Raw genomic sequence first — 12,120 nt, 5'->3', positions numbered from 1 at the left:
GGCCGCGCCCACGCCCAGGTGCTGCACAGCGTCACCAGGCCTGGCCTCCTCCCCGCCACCCCCGGCAGCATCGTGTCACAGCCTGGTGCCATTCTGTTGGTTCCCCCACATCCAAGGGCACTCGTGGGGGCGAGGGGTCCGTATCAAGAAAAACAAAGGCAAAGAAGTGCAAAATCCTCCTCTGAACTATTGGCTAGATGAAAGCCGACTGAATACTCGCGACAAAAGGCACAAAAGCTATGGGTACATTCTGCAACGATCACTTCCAAAACAAAGCACAGAACTCTGGCTCGCAGGTTGTAGACCAGCCAATGAGCAGGAGCTGAAGAAGCAAGAGGCCCACACATGCAAGCCACGGGCTCTGGCCAGCCTCAGACACCTGGGACCAGGTACAGGGACATACGTGTCCACTGCCACAAGAGCTGGTTTATCACGTGGGTGGCTCATCGGAAGACAACACATTCTGAACATGCCCAGGAGCAGGCGTGTGTGTCCATAAAGGGCCTGTGAGGCGGGTCCTGGGATGGATGGATGGATGGATGGATGGATGGATGGTGGATGGATGGATGATGGATGGATGGATGGTGGATGGATGAATGGTGAATGGTGAATGGTGAATGGTGGATGGTGGGTGGATGGATGGGTGGTGGATGGATGGGTGGTGGATTATTGATGATAGATGGATGGTTGGATAGATGGAAAGATGGATGGTGGATAGATGGATGGATGGATGGATGGATGGTGGATGGATGGTGGATGGATGGATGGATGGTGGTTGGATGGATGATGGATGGATGGATGGATGGATGGTAGATGGATGGATGGATGGATGGATGGATGGATGGTGGATGGATGGACAGATGGATGGTGGATGGATGGATGATGGATGGATGGATGGTGGATGGATGATGGATTATTGATGATAGATGGGTGGATGGATGGATGGATGGATGGGTGGTGGATGGATGGATGGATGGGTGGATGATGGATGGATGGATGGTAGATGGATGGATGGATGGATGGATGGATGAAAAAAAGAAAGAAACAGACTAGCAAGTCCAGAAACAGCTCACACACTGTCTTCAAAGGTTCATAAGGGTGAAGCAGAGAAAGTCTTTTTGGCTGGTGTTGCTGGAACAACTGGACATCCATGTGAAAATGTGAGCGGACCCCACCTCACACCACACACAGAAACTAACTCAAATGGATCAGGAGAGACCCATATATGAAGGGCTTATACTGTAAAACTTCCAAAAGAAAAAATAGGACAAAATTTTTGTGACCTGAGTTAGTCAAAGCTTTCTGAGATCACAAATAGCGTGAATTTTAGAAAAAAATAGTATTAAGTTAGACTGCAACAAAATTTTATGAACTTTACTAGGTGAACATATTTGCAAAACATGTATCTGACAAAGAGACTTGTATCCACAACACTGAAAGAACCCGTGCAACTCAGGGGAAAGCGCACAATCTGATTTAAACAGCAAAAGACAGAAACACTTTCCCAAGGAAGCCAGGAAAGGCGAGGTGTGAGGCTCACTGTTCGTCAGGCAGCTCACAGTGGCAGACAGCATGACGCCCTGCTCCCCACAGCCTGGCCGCAGGGGCTGTGGGGCTCTCTGTGCGCTGCAGGACGGATGCGGACGAGCCGGGGATCAGTCTCCCGAGCTAAGAAGCTAGACACACAGCATATGCCTCAGCCACCCCGCTCCTAAATATTTGCCCAAGATAACGAAAGCATCTGTTCAGTCAAGACTTGTACACAAATGTCCGCAGCAGTTTTCCCGCTGAGACCCCTCCACACTGGAAAGAGCCACTGCCCGTGCCCATGAGCACGTTGTGACAGCCCCAGCCGGGCGTCCTTCCCGCCTCCTATCCGTGGGTCTGACCACGTGGATGACTGTTAGGCACAAAGCAGCCCGAGAAAGGGCAGCTGCCCGATGGTCCTGTCACACCAAAGCCCACACCACGCTCCCTGCCATCTATGGGGAGAAAGCTCAGGTGCCTGGGGACAGGGAGGGCTGGCAGGGGCACAGCTGCAGCTGGAGGGCATGCCGACAGGAGAGTGCTGGAGGTCTCACCATCATACACCGTGTCCAAAGTTACCTGCTGAGCACTTCACCAAATGCCAAGTCCTCTGAAACAAAGCTGCCGAAGTGGCACTGGTCCCTAGGCCTCCCGGCTCTGTGGGCCACGTGCTTCCCTGTGGTCCCTGAATGAAATTACTTCTGGAGCAGGGGATCCAACTCAAGGGCCGAAAGCTGCCCACATAGGACTCTGAGAGCGCACACAGGCCACAGATGCCATCACAAAGGGAAGGTGACAAAGGACCCCCATCAACTCAACGGGCCACAAGGAAGCCCGTGTCACAGGAGGTTTGCCGGGAGAAAGCCGCTTTAGGGTCAGCTATCTCTAACAAAGTGATTCTAAACACTTTTCCTTTTTTTTTTTTTTTTTAACAGTGGAGCCCTCTTTCCAAATGAAACCCTGCAGAGAACCCGCCCACAAGGCGGCCCCAGCGTGGCCAGCGCGCTCACCCAGCAGGCCGCTCGGCTTCTTTCTGTTTCTCCGCCTCCTCTTCCTGGCCGGCTTGACCCAGGGGCTGTCAGGCTTCCCTTTCCTCCTGAGGAACTTCTTCTTGATGCTGGACTCAGAGCTCTGAGAACCAAAGGGGCAGGAAGAGAAGCGTGGGCGTGGGCGCTGCAGGACGCCGAGGCTGGAAGCTCCGCTCTCTTGCGAAGTGAAATACCTGCCGCATCTCCATTCTGCAGCTACAAGACTAATTTCACTTCCGACACTTTTCTGGGTCACACTCTTAACGAGACCAGGCTTTTCCCCAAACATCACTCTAAGGTCAGTTATTTTACAGGTAAAAAACAAGGGGGTAGAGCAAAAAAATTAAAGTGGAATGTATAAGTCTTCTCTGAGTTTGGCGTAAAAAGAATAAACGAGCAAGTCCTACCCAGGAACTGAACAAGCTCAGGGAGAGAACCCACTTTTATCACAGGCATCCTTTCGTTTTGCTCATGAGAAAAGGACAGCTAGTGCCCCAGGTGGGTTCAGACTCCGGCCAAATCCTGCACCGGAGAGCTAGGGAAGGTTGGACTCACTCCTGATGTTTCAAGACTGCCTGAGAACGTTTCTGAATTCCAGCTGTAGAAAGGGCACCTCGCTGGCCCAAATGCCACAGACGCACGGCGTGAACCCCAGCACTTTCTAACCCATCTCACATGAGGACGTCCCACTTCTTTTAACAGGAAAGACATCTAAGGCGGACACACACCCCAGGGCGGGGCACCAGCCTCTCCGACAACCGCCCTGGTGCCCGAGCCCTGCCCACAGGGAGCATCCCCCCACCCAGCACGCCACACCGTCGGGCTTGTCCCCGGATTCCCTTCATGCCCTGTACCCAAAGCTCACTGCTACTTGGGTCCACTGCCCCCGACAGTCCCTCGTGTCACCCACCCACCCGACAAGCTTCACCAATGACCATGTTCTACGTTTTAAGAGCCTCTCTCAGTCCACGAGACACCGAATTCTCTGAGCTCGGAGGCTCCTTCCCGGTCTTACCCCGGCTTGTCCTGGCGGGTGCTTGCTGGCCTGGAACCTGGCCTCACCCTCTGGCCCCGCCCCCATGCCATCTGCATTGGCTGCCCCTGGTAACACAGGGGGACTGCATTCCCGTCCCATGTGACAGCCAGCCTACCAAAAGGAGCTGCCGGTTCTACCTGACACCTCCAGTCCCTCCTTGTCTAAGAGTAAGCGGCAGAGTCACCACCGCTTTCCATGCTGCCAACTGCCGCCCCGTCCGACCATCACCCGGACCCATGGCCTCGTGCTGGGGGATGTGACCCCTCTGCCTGCCATCACAAACTAAGGCACAGCGAGAGCCAGGAGTGAGGGGCCGCAGCGCTGCCGCTTACCAGGTCCGACTCGTCGCCGTCCTCCTCCTCCTCCCCGGTGCCGGCTGACTCCTGCTCCTCTTCAGACTCGCCGTCCATCTGAGCGGCCGCAACACGCCACAAAGGAAACAGAGACCACTGAGACCTCCGATCAGAACACATTTCCCAAACGCTGGCGATGCACATGGGATCCCCCTGCCCCGGCCCTGAAAGAGCCTGTACCATGTTTCCACCTCGACCTGGAAGTACAGACTGACTCCCCAACCTGACGTGACACGAAGGTGGCTCCCCAGAGGTCACCAATGGCCAGCGGTCACCAACGGCCAGAGGTCACCAATGACCAGAGGTCGCCAATGGCCAGAGTGCCATGCTGGTGGAGTGCCTGGTGAATTTTGTATGTGGCAGAAATCAATTAAAAAGTCACAAAACACACATGGGAAAAACACTTCAGAGGCTACAAAATAATATAAAATGCAAAACCTACCCCAATCCCCAAGAGCCGAGCGCGGGCCTGGGGTCAAACGCGGGTGCAGCTCACGCTCATCCAGCCGCTGCCGCGGCCCCAGGCCTGAGCACGGGGCACGCCCCAGTCTGCACAGATCACAGATGCCGGGCACACACGCAGATTTGTGGGTGCTTTCTTCTAAGTAACAATACACTTTGGGGCCCTTCCCACACCAGAGTAGTACAGGCACCATCTTTGTTTACTGCTGTATTCACTTTTCTATCCACAGAGGTGAATATATTTTCAGTACAAGAGACGCAAAACCACAGGCAAGCACACACTTGGCCCTTCGCATCCCCTCCGAGGTGGGCCCGCGTCCTGTGAGGCTGCCTGCGGTGACTTGGGCATGCCCTGCTCCATCAGCAGCTTCCCACTGCGGCTGTGTTCCAGACAAGCAAGGGCCTCTAGGACAGGCTGCACAGGACACCAGCGCCCCGAGGCACCACCAGCCTCCAAAGGGGTCGCGCAGCCCCAGGACGGAAGGCACGAGATGGCCCTGACGTCACCGCACTTCCCCACTTCTCCCACCACGTCTCACGTGGCCTCATCCTGAGTCCGTATTTCCACTGGGTCTCTGCTTTCTGAGTGATTTGCGGAAGCTCCACACACAGGAGAGTAATGTTTCGTTCCAAGTGTTTTCCTCATCAAGTTCTTTAATAAGCTTTGCTTCTGGTGTTTCTCATCGCACAGAGCTTTGGAGGTTGCATCTAGACCAATCAGACGTGTCCATTTTCCCTTCGTGGATTCTGGGTTTGCGTCTTGCACTAAAGGGCCTTCCTCCTTTCAGATCAGAAAAATTGTTTCCAACATTTTCTTGACACTCAATCTTCAGGAATTTACTTTTTAAATAACAGCTTTACCGAGACCTAATCCATCTACCCTAAAATTCATCCCTTTAAAGTGTAGAGTTGGGTAGTTTTCGGTATATTGAGTTGTGCATCCATCCCCCCGCCCACTTCCGGAATGGAGCGCCATTTGCTACATGCCATCTTTTCCCCCCAAAAGACCAGTCAGTTGTTCAACATTTACTGGAAAGTTCATGCGCCCCTGAGCCCATCCTTAGTACAAACTGCATCTTTACATTGGAACAGTCACACACACACACAGACCCCACACCCCCACACACAAGCCCCTATTTCGGTTACTCTCCAGGTTCGCTACTGCTGTCTTCCCCTGTTCTGCTGTCAGCTGTCCCACAGAGTCCTGCAAGGACTTTGATGAGAGCTGTTGCTGAATTTATGGATAATGTGGAGGATAAAACAACGAATATTTTCATTGAGACAAAGAATGGGTCTTTCCATGATTGTGTCTTTTTCTTGAACCTCTTTCAGCAAAGTTCTACAGTTTTTCTCTTGTAGACAACAGACGTTTCTTGTTAAATGTATTGCTAAGTACTCTGGTGGCAGCCAAGAATTCGTTTTTTGTACTGTTACAATAATTAAATCCTACTTCACAGCTTCTAGGTGTGGACGCCATGGTCGTGTTTCTCAGGGTCCTTTTGTAAAGATCCACACTGACATCTGCTTCAAGACGACCCACGTGCTGGACAACGAACCTAGCCAAGTATCGATGACTGCTCACTATTTCTGGATGTCTGCGTTTCTTGACATTTTCTATTTAGAAGTTAAAACTGCAGGCCGTTATCGAGGTGCACGGCTGTCGTGACCAGGACACAGTGGTTTTACGTCTTGATCACGTCTACGTTCAGTTCACTAACTAATAACTAATAACACGTTGTCAGCTGATATTCTTACGCTTTTTTAGACAGATGATTATATTCTCAGCAAACTCTCCTCCTCGTCCTTTAAATATTAATGTTTCCTCCTGGTTCTCGTCCTAGGACGCCGGAGTGTTCGTGCTGGGAAGACAGTGGCCATCGCTCCCCCTCTGTCACTGATATTAAAATGCTTTAAAATTTCCACCATGAAGTAGAATAACCTTTTTCGTAGGATTCTGGCATCTTTAGTCAGCTTTATTTAACATGTTATCTTTAAATTACATTGGGTAGTTTTTCACTTTAAAACGATTGAGCAATAAAACTACCAATTAAAATAGGCAGGTTAACAAGTTCGTTAACTCCTGTTTTTCTGAAATGCCTATGAAGTGACTGTAAAGGTAACTTTATCAAGCGTCGCTTACTAACTGCACAGACGACAGCTGCCAGGAACAAGGTGCAAGTGGAGACCCAAGGACACTGGAAAGAGAGGGACAAGAGCCGCCGTAACTGCTCGGACGCTGAACGGGGAGATCACACAGGCAGGCGGAGCAAAGGCGAGCAGGAGACCCTGACCCGGCAGGACAGGACCCTGGTCACCGGCCAGGACGTGAGTGTCCAGCACCCCAAACCACGCAGCACCCAACTGCCTGCCACGTGACCAGTCCTCAACTGGCTTCCGATCCAAACGACAAGGCAAGGATGCCGGTCACACTGGTGACAGGGCGGCCACAGTAGGAGAAGAAACTTACGACGCTGGCAACACACAACAGTTCTGACCCCACAGCCCCGAGAGGGTCTCAGAGAACCAAGACCACTTTAAAACTACTGTTACATAACAATGAAAACAAACTAACAATTTACGTAAATCCACATACGTAAGCACTGAGTAAAATAAGCCACACTCAGAAAAGGAACGCACCCTGCAGACTCCGTTTACACAAAGAACCAAAACAGAGAAGACGACCACAGACAGCAGGCAGGTGCACGGGGCAGGCGGTGACACTGCAGCCGGTGCGGCCAATCTGTGATCGCGAGCGACTGTCCTCCGCGTAGGTAGGTGCCATCAGGAAGCGCCCCGAGTGCAGCAGCTCTGAGCTGTGTCCCCGCGTGCGCCTCAGTGGCAGATGCTCCCAGCCTTCCTCGGCCGTTCTCACATGGTCTGAGCATCGGTGAGTCCTGTCAACAGCTGGTGAAGGACCAGCTCTTCTGGATCCAGCCCCGTCCTCACCCCCTCACCTCCACACCCGCTGTGCGACCCGCGCAGGGTGGCCTGGGCCGGGCCTGGGGTCTCTGGGCAGGCCCTCACTTACTGGCCAGCCTCAGTAGGCCGCTCCTGCCATCTGATTCTGTTTCCCACTGTCTTCCCGATTCTGCTTTTGTTTCTTGGTTCTTTTGTTAGCTTGACATCCATTTGATTTTTGCCTTTGTATCACTTCTAGAGTTCTTCCGCGTTATTCACTGTCTAGATTCTCTCCGGAAGACAACAACCTCGATGAAAACAAAGAATCTACAAATGGACGCGAACGCCTAAGCCACGTGGTAGGTGACAAACGTGGCATTTAAATCAGCAGGGAAAACGTCCATCAATGTGCTGGCGACACACACGGCTGTGCGTCTGAGGGAAGCCACGGACCCTGACCTCATGTTTTGTTTAAAAAGCTTTGAGACAGAATTTATATATCATAACATTCACCCATTCTGCGCGTATCTACTCACATGTTTTATCACCACATAAATTCTATATGAATCAAGTATTTCTACACACAAGTGAAACGCATCAAGTAGTACAAGACAGTTTACATCCATTTGCTCAGAATCACCGGTGAGAAAGGCTGCTTGTCGCAGTCAGAACACAGCCAGGAACCATCATGCGACAGACCAGCGCCAGGGGTCCTAGGCCAGGCTGGACGACGAGCATCCGGGGAACCCAGCACGGCCAACGTTGCCGCAACCGACCAAGTCTATTCACGCAAAGGTTCTGAGACTCTGTCGCTGCAGAAAAGTGGGCGAAGGACACTGAGTGGGTCCCCCCAGAGTGGGAGCCCGTGAGCAGTGGGTCAGCCCACCCAGAGCCGCAGCCAAACAATGCGGCTGCAGCAGCACAGGCTGCTGGGGCGGACGGAGGCCAAGGCTGGGGGTGGCTGACAGGGAGCTGTGCGCTTCAGACGCACACGGCTCACTGCCATGAGCACACTCACAGGGCGGCGCGGGTGCGAAGCCGCGGGGTGCACGGTGGGCCTGCGCGCTGCCGGGGTGGGCAAGGGCAGTGCGGCCACACAGTGAGTAGGAGAGGGCGCTGCATGGGCGGGGCTGTGGGGCCAGGGGGCCGGGTGGGGCGCAGGGGCTCCCACAACTGCCGTTTAGATCGTCCCCCAGGGAATTAGGGTGCTGTGCGTTTCCTCCCAACACTTCTCTGTATGAACGGAAAAACACTAATAAATGAAATTGTAAAACAAACAAATAATTTTAAAGTTCCCTTTAAACCTATAATGTTAGCATTTCCACCAATTTACTGTTGAATAATTACCTAAGAGCTATGGCAACGTCGTAAAATTCACCCCAAAACCTGCGAAAGGAGAAGAACGGGCATTAATTGGCTAAAGATGGGTCTGAAACGTGACCTGGAGGACACGGGGACGCAGAGTGCAGCACAGGGACAAACCGCAGGTCCCTCGGCCGGACTGCCGTGGTCACCGTGCTCGCCTGAACCTGCCTGCCTACGTGAGCTTCAGGGGAACTCACCAGCTGGGACAGACAAGACGAGACTTTTGTCAGCGTCTGAGACGGGGATGGTAAAGTCACAGCTGTCTGTGTCGCTCCCCAACGGCCCCTAACTTAGTCCTGTCAGAACTGAAAGAACATAACGCAGCCCGAGCACCACGGTCTGTGCAGAATCATACCCATCCATGGCCCTGAAGACCCTGGCCCAGTGCTGAGCACCAGGCCACCTGCAGGCAGGGCCCGGCTGGCAGGGGCCACAGCACTGCCACCTCCCAGAGCTTGTCCTCGGGCGGGCACGGACGAAGCGCCCAGGACGAGGACACACCAGGCGTTCACAGACCGCAGGCAGCCAGCAGCCCTGCAGCTCAGAGCCCCTGTGCCTGTGCCTGCACAGCGTGCTTGGCACTGAAAGGCTGAGGCCAGGGACGCGGTCACACCCGATGATTCCGAGCAGCAGAGCCTGAAGCGGCTGGGAAGCTACTTCAGTGAACGCGGTGCAGGACGACAAACACTTCTCTGACGCACACAAAACAATTGCAAACCCGAGAGAAAACAGACAACAGTCCCAGTCACAAGAGGAGGGTCCGGGAGGCCCGGGCGCCCTGGGCTGCAGCGTCCGGCTCCACGCGGAGGCCTACCTTGTGGGCGGGGCCTGCCCCTGACGCGCTGTCCGTCAGCGTCCTGCTGTCCTCGGGGGGGAAGGCGACAGCCTGCTCGGCCCCCGGGTCCTCGTCCTCGTCCGGCTCCTCTGAGTCATCGTCCTCCGAGTCCACGTCCAGGCTCTCGCCGTTCACGTGAAGGGCGCTGTCGCCCAGCTCCTTCTCGCCCTGGAACAGGCCAGCGTTCAGCGTCAGCACAGCTGCGGCCGCGCACCGGGCAGGGCGCGCAGGGCCTCGGGGGAGGCGCGCTGGAGCCGCGGCCCCAAGCGACCCAGGTCGCCCACCGCGTGCAGCGCTCGGGGCCAGGGTCCGGCACAGGCACGGCTCTGACACGGAGCAGCGAGCGCCCTTACCTTGGAGCCCGCCGTGGAGTGAGTCATACTCTTAAACATCTCAATCACCGTCCTCTGTTTTAACACTTTGGTCTTTTTCTTAGGAACCAGGCTATAGGTCCCCATTCTTCGTTTTTTCTTCCGAGATACTGCAGCTGCTAAAACAAAAGGCAAGGAAGCTAAAAAAAAAAAGTCAAAAGGGGACAAGAAAGGAAAAGAAATGCCACTCAAATGTTTTTCAAAGGCAGGTGACCGTTTACAAGATTATCAGCACAACACACAGTGGTGGCGGTTCCTACTGGTCAGAAACGGCCTGGGCTGTTTGTTTTCTTCACAACAAAACTGCATGTGCAGATGCAGGCGGGGACCTGCCACCAGAGAAGGAGAAGCCACACACCATCAGAAGCAGGAGCCCCGCCTGGACCACTATGGGGGGACAGCAAGGGTCACGGGCAGGGTGTCTTCCCCATGAGTGAATCACACGTCTCTAGACGTGTCCACTGCGAAAGCCACGCAGCAGTGCCCACGGCGACTCGTCCCACCCTGCCCCTTACTCAGCTGTCCCAGAACCAAGGGGGGTGAGAACCCTGCAGCGACTGGAAGTCCTTAGGGCCAGTGGGGGACCGAGTGGGTCCGAACCCTCCTGATGCAGCAGCTGCAGGCTGATTGCTTTGCAGAATGATGCTCTCTACAGTACTTTATTTTATTTTATTTTTTTACAAGTTCAAGGCTTTCAAAAAAGTCTGAGAACTGTGACTCTAACACAGAGGAACTCTACTAAAGGCTGAAGCAGTACCTTTTCTCTAGTTCTACAAAACGGAGGAAAAGAAAGCTGGAAGGGCCGGCCGCCAAGACTGCGTGGTTTGTGCGACGTGGAAGAGAGCTGGTGGGCCTCCGCCTGGGGACAGCCGCCACGCGGTCCTGCAGCACGGCGGTCACCTCAAAGATACAAGCTAGGGCAGGTGTGCCAGCACGGGGCACGACCCTGCGTGACCTCACGAGGGACAGCAGCATGTCCCCTGTAACATGCGGGACCCCCTGCGGTGCCCAAGCTGGACAGGACAGGACCTTCCAGAACCATACCCACGGCGACCTGCAGTCTTAAGTCCCAGAGGTGACCCCTGTGCCGGCTCCACCCCTCTCACGGGAAGACCCCAACCCTGGGCAGAGAAGAGGGGTTTGCAGAACAAAGCCGACAGGCTGTCCCCTTCCAGGTCTGCAAGAACTCTGTCACAAAGGCCTGTGTCCACAAGGGCCACACTGAGCAGACTCTCTGTGTCCACACGATGCTGCCAGGCGCACAAGCAACGCTCTAATGAGGCGAGGTGGCCGTGAGGTTGCCCCCTCTGTGGGTGACACCTGCAGGCACAGAAATAGTGACTTCTGCGCCCTCCGGGGCTGCAGCACGAGGAGCGGCCGGCACTGGGCGAGCGTCTGTAACAGACCGGTCAGCTAACTGGGAGCTGTTTAATACTGCCCCAGACTAACATGCTAATTAGCCCCATTTCCAACTGACTGAGAAGGAAGCTGAGGAAGGACTCACGGTGGGAAACTGCGAAACCCACTGAGCATCTTTCTGGAAAACTCAGATTAAAGAGATGATGAAATGATAAAGGAAAAATAGGAAATATCTTAACACTCTAACAGAAATGCTGACTTCTGACACTGCTTGCCAATCCTTACCAATTTCATGGTTTTGCAAAGTGCCAGATGTAGCTGTTTGAAACAGGTAATAATGAGTCAAAATAGCCAAACAGCGGGGTCGGGGCAACCGAATGAGCCCGTTCCCTAACTCCCACGCTCTGACAGGCACAACAGGGCACCCTTCCAGGGCAGCAGCCAATCGCAGGACTAGCCGGGGGTAGGACAAGCCGGCCAGTCATCACAAAGCCCTACGGCCACATCAGAGCACTCAGGAGCCAGCCTGAAGGGACAAACCTGGGACAGTGTGATAGTGATGTGAGGAAATAGCACCCAGACACGCAAGTAAGGATCCACGTACTGAAAAGCAAATAAATAAATGGATGGGAAGGTGAAGCACTTCGTTCTGGTAGAAACCCCTCCAATAAACAGCGGGAACGAGGGGGTCAGCCCCCCACTCCCCACAGTGCTCAGGCCGGCAGGCGACCTCAGATGTTGAGCCACCTGAACCGCCGGGCAGGATGTGAGGAGAAGCAGGGCAAGTGCAGAGCCCCAAGTCTGCCCTCCCAAGACACAGACTGACCACCATTTGGGAAACGGTAACTGCATGAGAGTGAGGGCCCTTCAGACTATGGTGTGACAG

At 54.1% G+C, this 12,120-nt stretch overlaps 1 protein-coding gene across 10 annotated transcripts in view; it reads right to left on the bottom strand.

Annotated features, from left to right (window-relative positions):
• Positions 1-12,120, bottom strand: part of EHMT1 (euchromatic histone lysine methyltransferase 1) — a 126,042-nt gene that overhangs the window by 48,099 nt on the left and 65,823 nt on the right. For 7 of the 10 annotated variants that reach the window (XR_012496030.1, XM_074331464.1, XM_074331466.1 and 4 more), the window contains exons 5-8: positions 9,858-10,015; positions 9,484-9,672; positions 3,924-4,001; positions 2,538-2,658 (exon numbers count right to left, since the gene is read on the bottom strand). Coding sequence is in view for 9 of the 10 variants with exons in the window: in XM_074331464.1 (XP_074187565.1) it covers positions 2,538-2,658; positions 3,924-4,001; positions 9,484-9,672; positions 9,858-10,015 (546 nt within the window). In the remaining variant the exon portion in view is untranslated. The remainder of the gene's footprint in view (positions 1-2,537; positions 2,659-3,923; positions 4,002-9,483; positions 9,673-9,857; positions 10,016-12,120) is intronic. The other 3 variants (XM_074331463.1, XM_074331458.1, XM_074331460.1) reach the window with 2 other exon arrangements.

Source organism: Rhinolophus sinicus, linkage group LG04 (genome assembly GCF_036562045.2).
Source record: "Rhinolophus sinicus isolate RSC01 linkage group LG04, ASM3656204v1, whole genome shotgun sequence".
Classification (NCBI taxonomy): domain Eukaryota; kingdom Metazoa; phylum Chordata; class Mammalia; order Chiroptera; family Rhinolophidae; genus Rhinolophus; species Rhinolophus sinicus.
The sequence above is the reverse complement of the archived record's forward strand: the minus strand, read 5'-3'. Positions and strand labels throughout refer to the sequence as shown.